This window comes from Schistocerca cancellata, chromosome 9 (genome assembly GCF_023864275.1).
Source record: "Schistocerca cancellata isolate TAMUIC-IGC-003103 chromosome 9, iqSchCanc2.1, whole genome shotgun sequence".
Lineage (NCBI taxonomy): Eukaryota > Metazoa > Arthropoda > Insecta > Orthoptera > Acrididae > Schistocerca > Schistocerca cancellata.
In genome coordinates, this window is record NC_064634.1 from 395391835 (window position 1) to 395409100 (window position 17266).

Here is a 17266-nt window from a genome sequence, read left to right on the forward strand (position 1 = left end):
AATATTAGTGTAGTTACAACGGGTCCCTTACGTACACATGTGCGCGTGTGCGCGCGCGCGCGCGCGCGCGCGCACACACACACACCACACACACACACACACACCACACACACCACACACACACACACACACACACACACACACACACACACACACAGAGAGAGAGAGAGAGAGAGAGAGAGAGAGAGAGAGAGAGAGAGAGAGAGAGAGATTCTATCTGAAAGTTGATGTTCCATGATATTCCAAGAGTGTGGTACAACAGGAAACAAGAAATAAAGCTCATATGGATTAATATTACAAGCACATGGTAAAAAAATAGAATGGAAAAACCAAGTGAGCACCACTAAGTAAACCATGTCACCCAATAATTGTTTTGAAACTGCTCTTTCCTTTATGCCCATGTCTAACAACTGCCTGGAGAGTTGAGCAGACAAAGTCAGTCACTGACTGGTTGCACAAAATGCTCTCACACAAAGCTTTTAGCACAGTAGCCTATACACACTCTCATTTCCAACAGCACAATATTACAAATATGTCTTCAGAATTTGTACATCAAACATATCACTTCACTATGTACTAATTGTTTGTTTCATTATATTAGTACAGAATGTTGTAATTAAACAGCCATTTCAATATCATACATAACTTTACTTGGAAGAAACCAGAATTCACAGCAGACTACAAAATTCCAGGAGCTACAAAGAACACCAATTTATGGCTCAAAGTTGAGAATGTATTCACGAAGTGTGACGGGCAGTGGCAGCTTGTTAACATGAGTTCCAGGACGGCGACCGAGTGCAGTATAAACAGCCACACGTGCAATCTGTTTGAGTGTACGAGGTTTCCCACACAATTCTCGCACTAAGTGGCAGAGAGCTGCTCCACGTGGTGGTACGAGAGCTGCTTGCGCGTGGAGCTGCCTTAGACAACTGAAAAGTGTAGTGTGGTCCATACAAAAGTAGTACAACCAAATAATTCGTGCAAATCGTTGTTGTGGATCAGACAGTAGCTCCTCCTGTAGGGGGAAAAAATCACCTCTTTAGTTTCGGAATGTATTTTATAATTATCACAATGTTTTAATTATTAGCTGCAGTTGCCCATCTGTCTTATTTACTGAAGCACAACATTGACATATTCAAGGAAATAATGAGCCTTTATTTCTATGAGTGAAAGACATATTGCTCAATAGGCAAAGCAAATTTGTAAACTAAGTAGCGGGGAAAATAATTCAATCACAAATTCATTTATGACAGAAAGTACAGATGGCCAATAAAATCCAAATGATAATGAACAAATACCAATATCACACTAGTTCTTAAGGTACAGTATGAGAGATAGGGTATGCACTACTTTCTATAGTTTAAGTGCAAAATAAAGCTAAAATATTAGCAGCAGCAGAAATGTGTGTGTATTTCTGAAAACAACTAATAAGCTGATAACAAGACAGTAATATTCCAATTCATTCACGTTATGCACATGTGCTGCTCATTATTTCATCATAACTGTCAGTGGTAGTCTTTCTCATCAATCTCTGTTTTCATCCATTCAGAACATTACCTACTTAAACATTTGTTGAGTTCACTTGCACATTTGTAAGTCATGTTCTCAAGGAGAAATGTAACATATAACAGAAGTGAAATTTGACTCAGAATGAGCACTTTGTTATATAATTATAACTAATTTTAATCACTGACATAATACAACAGTAAAATATTGAGTGGAATACAAACAGTATGTAATGAGTGAACAAAACAACAAATTGAATAGTGGAGGCACAGTGCAGCAGATAGGCACATAAACAAAAACTAGAACATATTAGATTAGCTTAGGACATCAAATTCTAGGTGAGCACTCAGAGATGGACATACACACAGAACTATGTGGGTAGTAATTTGTGTGGGGCAGACAACACACAGTTATACAGTGGCAGAGAACACACCTTTAAATCACAAACTTGGTGTATAGGAGATAATCAGACCATGCAATAAATTGCAGTTTCAACCAGTTTACATTATTCATTCAAAATCGAGTCACATAATTAACAGACACTAAGTACATCTTCAAAAATCTTAACGATTCTTAACATACATTTATCAACATTAAGAGCCAGGATTTTCCAGATAAAACAGACCTATCACTATCTAAAAATTCTATTACTGAATAATAACATTTCTGTGCAAAACAGTTTCTTTTTTACAGTTTCTTTTTCGTAATACTGATTTCATACTGTGAAACTTTCATCACATTAATTTGATACACAATTTCATGATTATATACTCTGCAAACATGGCACAGACTTGAATCTGTGAGTGGTGGACTAAATCCTCTTTAATGAGATGGTGATATGGAGCAGGAACCCTATGTGCACAAGAGCAGTTGAGGTCCATGCCACACACAAGGGTTCTTGATCTGATTCATCTCCACCTGCTACCTTTGTACTATGATCTGATGATGGTTTTAAACAGATTGAAACTGGTCATCAGTTTTAAATAAATGTGTGTATGTGAGCAAAACTGTCTTTTAATTTTTATCGACTATTTTTCAGGATAGTTTGTGCTTCTCTTCAAGCATCTGCCAGTTCAGTTTGTTCAGCATCTCTTGACAGACTCGCATGGGCCAAACAACCCAATGTCCATCCATGCTGCGCTTCTTTGTACACATTCAATATCCCCTGTTAGTCCTATTTGGTATGGGATTGGTTGCAAGTGTGTTTTGTAAGTAATCTCCTTTCTCTGTCTGCCCCTTGCTTTATCTATATCTTACATGATCATTCCATTTGATATTCCTACAAATTATTGCTCCCAAGTCGTTGAATAAATTGACCAATTCCAAGTGTGACTCACTGATATTGTAATTATAGGATACTTTTTTATCCTTTTTCTTGTTTGGAGTGATCAATTATGCACATTTCTGAACATTTAAGGCAAGTTGCCAATCTTTGCATCACTTTTACATATTATCAAGAGCTGACTCAATTTTATTGTGCGGCTTTCTTCAGGCAGTACTTCATTATAGATAACTGCATCATCTGCAAAAAGTCTGAGGTTACTGTTTATATTGTTGGGAAAAATCATTAATATATAAAATGAACATATCCCTGGAGCACTTTCACATCTGTCTATGTCTCTCCATCCAGTTACGTCCTCCCCATCAAGAAATCCTCTACTCAGGCCTAAATTTCATTCAAAACACAATACAATTGTACTTTTGATAGTAACTTTAGGTGTCATATTGAGTTCTGTATGATTGCTTTGATACGTGGCTTTCAGGATGTCATATGAGAAAAGTGTGTGCATTGGGTCAAGACTTGAGCCCAGATCTTACGTTTATTGTGAGCAGTATGCAATTGATTGCACCGGCTGAGCATGAATTCATTACTAAATGCAATACCTCTTATAAATGTTTCAATGGTTATTACCTGCTCATCTTCCTAATCATCATCATCATTACCATCAACAGTTTTCTACTATGTTCACAGATCCTTTCCAATTTCATTTCCTGTGATCCAATGATTCCCTCTTAATGTTATTGCATGTGTAGTCACCCAGCACATCTCTTTCTCCCTTGCCTCCTCTTTCCTTCCATACACTCCTCTTTTCCTTCTTTTATTACATTCAGTAATTCTTCTTAGGATCTTTACACTCTATCCATCCAACTACTACTTTCCATCCTCCACCACGTCTGTATCTCAAAAGTCTCCACCCTTGTTCTATCTTTCCTCCTCATTGTCCATGTTTCAGCACCATGGTAGAGGACACTGTACAAAACATTTTATTAGTCTTTTATTAAAAGTTTTGTCCATATTGTTGCTGAAAATTCTTCTTATAAAATTCTAGTGTACTATGTGATAAACAAGACCACTAATAAATTAACTTTCTCTGAAGTTCTTGTGTGTTTTGCCTTATATAGCACTTTTCATTTGTAGACCATTCTCAGCAGGGAGTTCCTTCTCTGTTGTCCTTTTTATCATTTTTCCCCTCTTTTCCCCATGCTGATTTACAGAGAAGATATACAATTCTAATGACTGTTAGCTAAAATTTAAATACCTGTACCTACTGCCTCTCATACACACAGGTAATAAGATAAAAAAATTAAAAATGCATAAAAGTAAAAAATTTCCAACACTAACTTCTGAGAGACCAAGGGACACATATCTGTTAGTAGTTAGTTATTTCCTTTGGTAAAGTGATTTCATGACTTTTTCTTTTTTCTTTTTGCCTATAAGATGGTAAAATTCTAGCAATCTAAATATCTTGCACTGAATCGGTGTCTTATTTAGAATTTTATCTTTGGTGGAGATAGATTTTCTAACAAAAACATTGAAAACCTCATCACTGGCTTCATCTTCATCTAAATGTGAGGTCAAACACACATGATCATGGAGTAGTTTTCATCTTGGAAGTAGTCAGTTTTGAGCCTAGTAATGAATGAAATTTATTTCACAAGAATTCGGGTGATGAGGACTGGTAGGTTACACAGTTCATCGTCACCAGTATATGTGTAAATGTTGTCTTCACCATATCTCATACAGATTGAGTTAATAATGATCCATCCCCAATAGGTGTTACTACAATGTACAAAACAAAATGTTGTAATCAACAACACTATCTCCACTCAGACTTAGCACATTTTCTCCAGATTTATTACCACTATCTCATTTGGAATCTATTCAAAGTCATTAAATAAGTACATATGAGTCAGTTAAGTATCATCTTGTTGCTACCCACAATTGCATAATTTGAACTATTTATAAGTTTTCTTCATAAGCCTACAAATTTCACTTGATACATTGTAAGATCATGCCTCCAATATTAAGCATAGATGTGGTACTGATTTAAACACTGCATCTACCTGACTCTCAAGGTCCATGACTTTCAGGACGTCATGAGAAAAGTGCAAATTGGGTCAAGTCTCACATCCAGATCTCAGTTTCTGAAGGACCTAAATTCATAACTAATTGCAGTGTTTATTTTTCTGTCTTTTTCTTTTTTCTGGTGGTAAAGCAATGAATTGTCTCCTCCCTCTAACCAATGACACAATATCATGAACTCAATGGGAAAACATGGACATTTCATCTACATCCCACCCACATCTACATCCAAGCATGCCAATGTATACTAGTGTCTTGGCACTCAATCCAAGACTCTTCAGTTCAAATCCAGCCATTGGAAGAAATTTCCATTACAAAACTTTGCGTGGTAAAGGGAAGAGATATGCTGAGTTCTGTTTCTTTTCACTGTACATTACCTTGAGTTAAACGTCAAATGCACTTACAGTGTCCCATGGCATGATGATATGTCACACTGTTGATGACAGACAATTATCAGATACTGGCATTGAACTACGTGGTCCTCACTGTGTTATTTATGATTAGTAGGCTACCTCTACCCATACTATTTTGCAAGAACTATCTACTTCAATTTCACTACAAGGTAAACTACTTCTGACAGCAATAAATACTCCACCACCAACTGTATTTAATCCATTCTTTCTGATCACTATTAGGTCATTTGAAAAAATCCTTGAGAGGACCGTATCTATAACCGCTGTGGATGATGTCCTGCCACAGTGCAGAGGATATCACAACCCTGAGTGTTGTCTCTTCAGTAGCCATCAACCCTTTACATCAGCATGTCAATGGCATTGTGGCTTTGCCATGTCGTGCACTGTGGTGGGACATCATGAGCCCTCTGCAGCTGGACCATTGGGGTGTTTCTCATACAAAATTGCTGGCCTGCCACCACGTAGTTTGGCTAGGTATTGACAGCCAGATCATGCATGTTAAGACACGCAGCCCACAGAGCATCACCTGTCAAGCAGTGCCAACGGCCTATCTTTCACTATGTCCTGTCCCACAGTGCCCCTGGGAGTGTATTTATGCTGATTTTGCAGGTCTGTTCGTTAACTCCTTTTGGCTTGTAGTAGTTGATGCTTTCTCAAAATTTCCCAATGTGGTTCATTGTCCATCCATGTTCACAAGAACTGAGAGCTGGTGATCGAGAACGTAATAATTGAGCGTAGGATCCATGCACAGCCCAGTGGTTTAACAGGCAAATCTTGTCAGACAAATCGGCTGTGACAGCTTCAATATCTAAGTGAAAACACAACGGTTCATCCTGATAAAATGTTGGATTGGGAACAATCAGCAGTTGAGAAAGAGCATCTACATTAGCCTTTTGTGCTGTGGGTAGAAAATGAATCTCATAGTTATTGCATGGAGGCCCACTTTGTCCGGTAAAGATGTCATAGGATTGAAAAGAGAAACCAAACATTTATGATCGGTAATCAAATAAAACGTAGAAACATGTAAGAAAACATGAAATTTTTGGACCATGTACACAGTATTGAGGGTTCTCTCTGTCTGTGAATAGTGATGTTGTGCCTGATTTGGAAGTGTATGCAGTGGAACATTTGGATCTGTCAACATATTTGTGCACTGGAACGGCCCCAAGGCCATTCTGGGGAGTAACTTTGGCCAAAACAAGATGTTGGCCTGTTTGGAAAGTGACCAACCAAGGTACCAAGTGTAATTTGGACCTTAATAGGGTAGAAGTAAACTCGCTGGTGGGCAAATAGTGGAAAGAAACATCTTTATGTAAGAGAGCATGAAGTGGCAGGCCATTGTGACTCATCAATAAGAAATTTATGGTAGTACACAATCTTTTTGAGAAAGGCTTGCAACTCTTTGACATTCATAGGGTGTGGCAAAGTCGTAATGGCATTGACATGCTGATGGAAATGGAAATGCCGTGTGGCTAGGGCCTCCCATCGGGTAGACTGGTCGCCTGGTGCAAGTCTTTCAAGTTGACGCCACTTCGGCAACTTGTGTTTAGATGGGGATGAAATGATGATGATAAGGACAACACAACACCCAGTCTCTGAGTGGAGAGAATCTCCGGCCCAGCCGGGAATTGAACCTGGGCCGTTAGGCATGCCATTCCGTCACTCTGACCACTCAGCTACCAGGGGCGGACATTGACATGCTAATGTAGTAAAGGGTTGATGCCAGCATGCAAGACTTCAAAACAGAGGCAGACGGCTAAAAAGGTTGTGATTTGTCCAAGTTACATTTCAAACCAGTGGTCTGTAGCACTGTGAACAAGGCATGAAGGTTCTGTAACAAACTATTAGTAGGCTATGATCTGGCATCTGGTTCTATCTTCTCCTTGGTTTTCATTCCATATTTATTCATAACAAAACACAATATGCACTACAACAGCATCATATTACAGTCATCTGTACAATATAGATACACATTTGACATTTCAGAAGGGTCATCAGAAGAAAATGGCAAATAATGTGGTCCTTCCTAAAATAGCTGTGCAAGTTCCTCTATTTTTTCCAAATTTCACTGACAGCACAAACAGCAATGTTCAGAACATTCGTGAGACAGATTTTTACATTGTGAAGCACGTTCATGAACTTTTCTATCCGGGGCCAGACATATTATGTGGTGTCACCGCCAGACACCACACTTGCTAGGTGGTAGCTTAAATCGGCCGCGGTCCATTAGTACATGTTGGACCCGCGTGTCGCCACTGTCAGTACTTGCAGACCTAGCGCCACCACATGGCAGGTCTAAAAAGACGGACTAGCACTCGCCCCAGTTGTACGACGACATTGCTAGCGACTACACTGACGAAGCCTTCCTCTCATTTGCCGAGAGACAGTTAGAATAGCCTTCAGCTAAGTCCATAGCTACGACCTAGCAAGGCGCCATTAGCCTTACAGTGATTGTAATTAACCGTATCTGGAGATAGTCTCATTTGTATCGTCAATAGCGATGTACCACAAGGATGCATTAAAGTTAAGTATTCAAGGAGCTGCATACTTTTCTTATAGCATTAATTAAGTATCCTGTTCCAGAACTCACGCCAGCCGGCGTGTGTGTACGCGTGCCTTTCGGCTACCTCAAAGTGGCGTGGCTGTATTGCTACGCCACAACAGATTGGCGACGAGGATTAACGGATTGTTCTTTTTTTCCTTGCTTTGCTCTGAATTGCTTGTGTCATGGCTTCGCCACAATCTCCAGATGTACTGTCCGAATTTTATCGCTTGCAGAATCAGCAGACGCAGGCGTTATTGGATGCCCTGGGACAGCTCGTCCAGGGTCAACGTGCGCTGCAAAACGATGCGGCCGCCGCCGCTTCATCGTTACCGCAGCCACAGCACGCAGTTGCACCGCCGTTTCGCAACTTTAACGCCGACGACGAAACATGGACGGAATGGTCACGCCAGTTTGGATTCCATCTCGCCGCCTACAGAATTCAAGGTAACGAGCGGCAGCCTCACTTATTGTCTTGTGTCGGCGTGCAAACGTACCGTGTGATTGTGAAATTGTTTCCCCGACGCGACGTAGCAACTCTGTCATACGACGAAATTGTGTCGGCTTTAGATGCCTATTTCAAAGAAACAGTTAATGTGGTTGCAAAAAGGTATACGTTCTTTCGTACAAAACGTACGGCCGGTCAAACTAATCGGGAGTGGGTTGCAACTTTGCAAGGCTTTACTAGGGATTGCGCATTTGAATGCGACTGTGGCCTTCCTTATTCAGATACTATGGTGCGTGATGCAATAGCACAGAACGTTTCTGATGTTCGCATAAGGGAACAGATTTTGAAACTAGTCAATCCCTCCCTTCAACAAGTGATAGACATATTGGATAGGCAAGACACACTTGACTTTGCTCAGGCATCTTTTGAAACTTCGCCAGCAGTGTGTAACATTAACCGGCCCGCTGGACGCGCTGTGCGGCCCGGTAACCTGCCCTTGCGCACTTCGACGCAGCTGCCGCCGCGCTCTAAACCAGCTGTGCCGCGCCAGCACACAAAGGCAGTGCGGAAATCATGCCCGCGGTGTGCAACTAGACATTCGCGTGAACATTGCCCGTCACGCCAAGCTATTTGCTTTTTCTGCAATAAGACAGGACATGTTCAAAGTGTTTGCCAGAAAAAGCTTCAATCGGACACTACCAACTATTCCAGGCCCTTTGCTTCGCGCCGGAATCGAACCAAGGACACTCAGGCTCGGGAACATTCGCCCATGGACATTCATGTAGTTAATGCCACTCCGCCCAGTGTTCCTCTCTCTCACAGTGACTGTGTTTGTCCCACAAAAAGTGTGCGTCGACGTCGACGGCCATCCCGTCACGTCGCACGTGATTCTGTACCAGTGTCTGTTCAAGTTGCACAAAACAGTCGCTCTTGTCGTCAGCAGGACAATAAACTTTTTGTAGATTTGGACTTTGCCGGACAAGTGATACCATTCCAGCTCGATACCGGAGCTGCAGTTTCATTGCTCAATCACGCCACGTACAAACAACTGGGCGCCCCGCCGTTGCGTGCCGCAAAAGTTCAGCTCACTAGTTATTCAGGACAGCATATCCCTGTGTTAGGACAGTGCAGCCTTCTTGCAACATACAAGGGACAAACAAAACTTGTGTCGTTTTACGTTCTTCGTTCTTCTGCTGCAGTGAACTTGTTTGGTTTAGATTTATTTCAATTGTTTAACTTGTCAATAGTGAATCAGGTCCTATCAGTGAACCAGACTGTGCCTTCAGCCAGTGGTTCTCGACTATGTGAGGAATTTGCAGACATTTTTGCACCGGGCCTTGGTTGCGCTAAGAACTATGAAGCACGTTTGGAACTCAAAGTCAACGCGCAACCGAAATTTTTCAGAGCGCGCAATGTTCCCCACGCAGTGCGTGATGAGGTCGCAAGAACATTAAACGATTTAGAATCTCAAGGTGTAATTGAACGTGTGCAGGCTTCTCTCTGGGCCTCACCCTTAGTAATTTTGCAAAAACCTTCCGGAAAATTGAGACTTTGCGTGGACTTCAAAGCAACAGTGAATCCACAACTAGTGACTGCTACTTTTCCTTTGCCCCGCCCGGAAGATCTTTTTGACAAACTGTGCCCTGGAAAATATTTTTCAAAGTTGGACCTAGCAGATGCGTACTTGCAAATACCGGTGGACGAAGACTCCCAGCGTGTATTGGTGGTTAACACGCATCTTGGACTATACAGATTCAAAAGACTGCCATTCGGGTGTGCATCCGCCCCTGCATTGTTTCAGCAATATTTACAAACTATTTGTGCGTCGGTCCCTACTGCAGCTAACTATCTGGACGATATAGTGATCTCAGGAAAGACAGAAGCAGAACATTTACAAAATCTCAGAACACTATTTCAGGTCTTGCGACAGAATGGTCTTCGCTTGCGGAAGGACAAATGTGTGTTTTTTGCTCGTGACTTGCCGTATCTGGGACATGTCATAAATGCCCAAGGCATCCATCCGAGTCCAGAGCACCTCAGTGCCATACAGGACTTGCCTGCACCGCAGACTTTGGAGCAGCTACAGAGTGTGTTGGGAAAAATTAACTATTATCATAAATTTCTTCCTCATGCCTCTTCCATTTCAGCTCCGCTTCATCGCTTACGCCGTGAAGGTGTTCCGTTCGTCTGGTCGACGGAATGCGAACGCGCCTTTCGCCAATTGAAATCGGCGTTGCTTTCAAATACTTGCCTTACGCCATTCGATCCCCAGAAACCCCTTTTGTTGATGGTAGATGCCTCGGATTTCGGGATCGGTGCTGTGCTTGCGCACAAAGATGGTTCGCATGATCGCCCTATTCCCTTTGCGTCCAAATTGCTCTCGTCAGCGCAAAGAAATTATTCCCAGATAGAGAAGGAAGCTTTGGCTCTCGTGTTTGGTGTTACAAAGTTTCACGATTTCTTGTATGGTCGTCACTTTACCATCATTACAGACCACAAACCTTTGACATCGCTTTTTCATCCGAACAAGCCTGTACCTCCACGTACAGCGCAGAAATTCATTCGCTGGTCTCTTTTCCTCTCGCAGTACCGCTACGATATCTTGTACCGGTCCACTGCTAAGCACGGAAACGCAGATGCGTTGTCCCGTTTGCCTGTTGCCGAGGATAAAGCATTCGATTCTTCCGAACTTGCTTGCATGTTCATTGATGCGGAAACCGATGACGTGGTCGAATCGTTTCCGATTGATTTTCGTCGTGTAGCTACAGCCACAGCTGCAGACCCTGTCCTTGCTACCGTTTTGCGTTTTGTTGCTACGCAATGGCCCTTGTCGAAGTCGCGGATCGATGATCCGTTGGTTCGCAGATTTTTTGCTCACAAGGAGAGACTTTTTGTACGACGTGGTGTTTTGTTGTTGCGTTCTGATGATGATCAGTCTAGGGTCGTGGTCCCACGTTCGTTACAGTCCTCTGTCTTAAAGCTTCTCCACCACGGACATTGGGGTATAGTGCGTACGAAACAACTTGCTCGTCAGCACTGTACTTGGTTCGGAATCGATGCTGCGATTACGAATATGTGTTCTTCTTGCATGGCGTGTGCCGAACAACGATCCGCGCCACCGCGGAAATTCTTTGCATGGCCGAAAGCCACTTCCCCTTGGCAACGCTTACACATAGATTTTGCTGGTCCATTCCGGAATGCTCGATGGTTGGTTGTTGTCAATTCCTTCAGTAATTTTCCTTTTGTTGTCCGGATGTCTTCCACGACGTCATCTGCCACCATCCAAGCGTTGTCTGCTATCTTTTGCATTGAAGGTCTTCCACAGACTATTGTTTCCGACAATGGCCCACAATTCATGTCCGCAGAATTTCAGTCATTCTGCACGGCCAATGGTATTAAACATCTGACATCCGCGCCGTTTTCGCCTCAGTCAAACGGTGCCGCTGAACGTTTGGTCCGGACTTTCAAGTCCCAGATGTTGAAGTTGAAAAAGTCGCATTCTCGGGAGGACGCGTTGTTGCTCTTTTTGTCTTCGTATCGCTCTCAGCCCCGCGATGGTCGCTCGCCGGCTGAGTTGCTTCACGGTCGTCCTCATCGAACCTTGATGTCTTTGCTGCATCCGCCGCATCAGGTTCCTGTGCAGCGGCAGACTCCTGCTTTTGCTCCTGGCGACGCTGTATTATATCGCAACTATCGCGGTTCACGGCGTTGGCTCGCAGGGCGCATTCTTCGCTGCCTCGGCCGTGCGATGTATTTGGTTTTGGGGGCCTCTGGTGAGGTGCGTCGGCATCTCAATCAGCTTCGCCTCTGTCGCCGCCTGGGTTCTGCCGCTCCCCCTCTGCTTTCAGCGACGGAGCCGTCCGGTCAGCGCCCTGGGGACCCATCTACTGGCTCGCCTCATCCCCAGGTGTTACCGACGATGCCTTCCATTCTGCCCCATGGCGTCGCGCCGCCGCCGCAGCCGCCGCCGGCGCCGCCCGCAGTGGACACTTCGCTGCAGCCGCCAACCGCCTCCCTGGGTCACGCGCTGCCGATCGCTTCCCGTGACCAGCTGTCGTCCGCCCTGGACCTCTTGCCCGCTCCGGACCACATGGCGTCATCGCGCGTCGGATACCCCGACGCAATGGAGGTCGACCCTTCGGACACTCCTGTCTCTTTACGGGCGCATACGCCGCATGTTGACGTGCACCCTGGACTAGGTTTCCAGGCGTTTCCTAGCTCCCCTCGGACCGAATGGCCGGGTGCGGGTGGCACAGCCTCGCCTGTAGTTAGGCTCCCCACCTCATCGCATACGTCAACATGGGGCCCTCCCCACGGCGGGCGGAAGCCTTATAACACGACCGTTCGCCGATTTGCGGGGGAGGAATGTGGTGTCACCGCCAGACACCACACTTGCTAGGTGGTAGCTTAAATCGGCCGCGGTCCATTAGTACATGTTGGACCCGCGTGTCGCCACTGTCAGTACTTGCAGACCTAGCGCCACCACATGGCAGGTCTAGAAAGACGGACTAGCACTCGCCCCAGTTGTACGACGACATTGCTAGCGACTACACTGACGAAGCCTTCCTCTCATTTGCCGAGAGACAGTTTGAATAGCCTTCAGCTAAGTCCATAGCTATGACCTAGCAAGGCGCCATTAGCCTTACAGTGATTGTAATTAACCGTATCTGGAGATAGTCTCATTTGTATCGTCAATAGCGATGTACCACAAGGATGCATTAAAGTTAAGTATTCAAGGAGCTGCATACTTTTCTTATAGCATTAATTAAGTATCCTGTTCCAGAACTCACGCCAGCCGGCGTGTGTGTACGCGTGCCTTTCGGCTACCTCAAAGTGGCGTGGCTGTATTGCTACGCCACAACATATTATGGCATCATGAACCATCAAATCAGCATATGAGTCCCAGTGGGTCTCAGTAACAAACTGGCAATGTTAGCTAAGCCTATGATTCATACAACTGCAGCCTCCACGCCACATGAAACAGTGCCAAGCTAAGTAGCAGCAGCAATCAGCATCACAACAGTTCCTGTGTGCACTCACTGCTTTGTTCAACACATGAGGGCCGCATGTCCAAAGCACTGGGTGACATACAACCATAGTAAAGAAAACAAGGAGGATGGGGAGGGGGGGGGGCATATTGCGTCTGTGTATATGCTCTCAATCTCCTTCACCAGACACGAACATGGATGTGGAGAGAGTTTCCCAAATGATGGTAGCCCTAAAAAAATTCTGTATTGAAGTATGTGTGATAGACAAGATGTTAAAAGTGCAAGTGTACACAAGCATGCAGTGATTTTGTTAAACCCTCAAACTTGTTCAAAATAATTTTCTGAGAAAGCATTCAGAACAAAGCATTCAGTACAATTTACTGACCCCCGACTCAGAAGAATTAGTTGCTGAACAGTTCAAAGAAAACTTGTGTCTCATTTCATATAGGTACCCCACTCATGCAATTATAGTCAGTGGTGACTTCAATCTACGATCGATATGCTGGCAGCAGGCATAAAACGTCATCCGAAATTGTACTGAATGCTTTCTCAGAAAATTATTTTGAACAATTTATCTCACTCAAAGCATAAATGCTTGCAAAAGCATACTTGACATAGCAACAAATAATCCTGGACAAATAGAAAGTATCATAATGGCTACAGGGATTAACAGCCAAAAGGCAGTTGCTGCTACACTAAATACCATAACAACTACAACCATCAAAAAGAAACACAAACTACATCTTAATGCCCTTTTAAGAGACAGTCTCCACTCCTCCTGATCTGATCATGAAAGTGTAGAAAAGATGTGGAAAGAGTTCAAAGAAAGAAGAGTATCAACGGCAAATTGAAAGATATATACCACATAAATTAATAAGTGATGGTACTGATCCCCAATGGTACACAAAATGGGTCAGATCAGTGTTGGAGAAGCAATGAAAAAAGCATACCAAATTTAAAAGAAAGCAAGATTGGCAAAGTTTTGCAGAAGTTCAAAATATAGTGCCTGCTTCGATGCAAGATGCTTTTAATAATTTCCACAGCGAAACTCTGTCTCAGAATCTGGCAGAAAATCCAAAAAGATTCTGTTCATACATAAAGCACACCAGTGGCAAGACACACTCAATACCTTCACTGCGTGATAAAAATGGTGAAGTCACTGATGACAGTGCAGCTAATGCAGAGTTATTAAACATGATTTTCCTAAACTCCTTCACCAAAGAAGACGAAGTAAATATTCCTGAATTCCAATCGAGAACAACAACCAAGATGAAAAACATAGAAGCAGATATTCACAGAGGAGCAAGGCAGCTTAAATCACTTAATAAAAGGAAGGCCTCTGGTCCAGACTGTAGACGAGTCAGGTTCCTTTCAGAGTATGCTGATAAAATAGCTCCATATTTAGCAATTATATACAACCACTCACTCATAGAAAGATCCTTACCTAAAGACTGGAAAATTGCTCAAGTCACACCAATACCCAAGACAGGAAATAGAAGTAATCTGCTGAATTACAGGCCCATATCACTAACATCAATTTGGAGCATCAATTTGGAACACATACTATGTTCGAACATTATGAATTACATCGAAGAAAATGATTTACTGACACATAGCACAGACTCAGAAAATATCATACCTGTAAAATACAACTAGCTCTTTATACTCATGAAGTAATGAGTGTTATCAACAGGGGATGTCAAACTGATTCCATATTTTTAGATTTCCAGAAGGCTTCACGAGCACCTTCTAACCAAACTGCGTGCCTATGGAATATTGCCTCAGTTGTGCAACTGGACTCATGATTTCCTGTCAGAAAGGTCACAGTTCACAGTAATAGATGGAAAGTCATCGAGTAAAACAGGAGTAATATCTGGCGCTCCCTAAGGAAGTGTCATAGGCCCTCTATTGTTCCTGATCTATATTAACAACATAGGAGACAATGAGTGGCCCCCTTAGATTGCTTGCAGGCAATGCTGTCATTTAGCATCTTGGAAAGGTATCAGGTGACCAAAATGAATTGCAAAATGATTTAAATAAGCTATCTGTATGATGCGAAAAGTGGCAATTGACCCCGAATAAAGGAAAGTGTGTAAGATTCAGTGGCAGAACACTTCAAAGGTGCAACAGGTCTACTAATGAGACTGCTTACACCATACTTGTCTGCCCTATGCCCTATCCTGGAGTATTGCTGTGTGGTGTGGGATCCGCATCAGGTGGGATTGACAGATGATATCGAAAAAGTTCAAAAGAGGGCAGGTCATTTTTTATTATCACTAAATAGGGGAGATAGTGCCACAGATATGATACACGAATTGGAGTGGCAATAATTAAAACAAAGGTGTATTTTGTTGCGACGGGATCTTCTCGTGAAATTTCAATCACCAGTTTTCTCCTCCGATGCGAAAACGTTCTGTTGGCACCCGCCTACATAGGCACGATCACCATGATAAAATAAGAGAAAGCAGGGCTCACACAGAAAAATTTAAGTGCTCATTTTTCCCACACACCATTCAAGAGTGGAACAGTAGAGCTGTCTTTCTACCGTTCCACTCTTGAATGGTGCGTGGGAAAAATGAGCACTTAAATTTTCAGTGAACCCTTTGCCAGGCACTTTATTGTGAATAGCAGAGTAATCACGTAGATGTACATGTACATGTAGATGGTGCAGTCCAAGTTCCTTCAGCTCTGATGCCGTCTTCATTCTGAGTGCTGCCACCACTGGACAAAGTAGTCAGTACTGAATCACCTCCATCTCCACAGACTGCTTTGGCGAAACCATCACAACTATCACCACTGCCGTATTCTCTGCTGCGTCTATCACCGATTGCCTGTCTTGATGTGGACATGTACATAGCACCATCACCACCAATGACCCCTTACAGCCCCTCTTGGAAAAGTGGGTGCCATGCTTGTCCACACCCGTGCAATTTGAGACCATATTTCCCTGTGACAGCAAGACACCTGCCACTGACGAAGACATGGGCATCTCCACAGTGAACAGTTTTCCCCAAGGAGGAAGGAGTGTTGTAGCCCTGTAGTGTGAGTGCGTGTAATGGGACAATGTGTGATAGAAGTGGTTCCATGGCCTGCCTAGAGAGATAGCCTTGCGACCTGGACAGATGGCACAGCAAGTGATGTGCCGTGTGCACAACAGCCCAATATAAGCCCAGGGTGCTGGGCCCTTGGCCTCAAGTATGTTTTTTTGCTTATTGCATGCTCACCTATATTGACATGTTCTGCAGTTATGAGCTCTTGTACTATTCTGTACTTCATTCAGTCCTATTTTGGACCTCTGAATGTGGAAACAGAATAAAAGGTGGTTGAGTTACTTCTGAGGTTTTACAGTGTTACAACACAAACTTCTATATAAAACTATAGGCACTTGAATATATTTATAACATTACTGCAATGTACTGTTGACACTTTATATTATTACATAGCAAACTTTAGCCTTCAGTTACGAAACTCGAAGCACAGATATGTTTACATTGTGAGTACCTCTCTTGCTCTGTTCAGTTCATGAGTTACTATGTAAAATATTCAAGTACATATAGTTGTGTATAGAGGTTAGTTTGATTTATAATTTAGTTTCCTAGTATTTTAGTATTCTCTTTTCTCCTTTATTTAAATATATGATCCAATGACAATTTGGTAAAAAATCAAAAGCAGTAATGATGCCATTTGAGTGACTTGAGGCTGTAATAAACAATAAATTATTTACAAGATATTCACTTATTTCTCTTAGATAATAAAGTTAGTCTGTGGAAATAGAATCTGGGTACAGAACCTGGCTGTATCGGCCCAGGAACGTTTAGTGCCAATCAACAGTAATACTCCGAAAATTTACATAAAAAATGAGGGAAAATCAACCTTGATTTTAATATTCCTTTCAGCAGTTTACACTATTTCATAGATTATGAAATTTTGTGAAGCATTTACTACAGTTCAATAACAGAAAATAGGAGATGTTCAGGATGTTCACTTTAACTGAAGACCCTGAAA

General features: G+C 42.8%; 1 protein-coding gene across 2 annotated transcripts in view; it reads right to left on the minus strand.

Annotated features, from left to right (window-relative positions):
- Positions 1–314: 314 nt before the first annotated feature.
- The window catches only part of LOC126100834 (ankyrin-1), a 135012-nt gene continuing 118060 nt past the window's right edge, over positions 315–17266 (minus strand). For both annotated transcript variants that reach the window (XM_049911488.1, XM_049911487.1), the window contains exon 10: positions 315–1015. In XM_049911488.1, coding sequence (XP_049767445.1) covers positions 713–1015 — 303 coding nt within the window. In that variant the 3' untranslated portion in view covers positions 315–712. The remainder of the gene's footprint in view (positions 1016–17266) is intronic.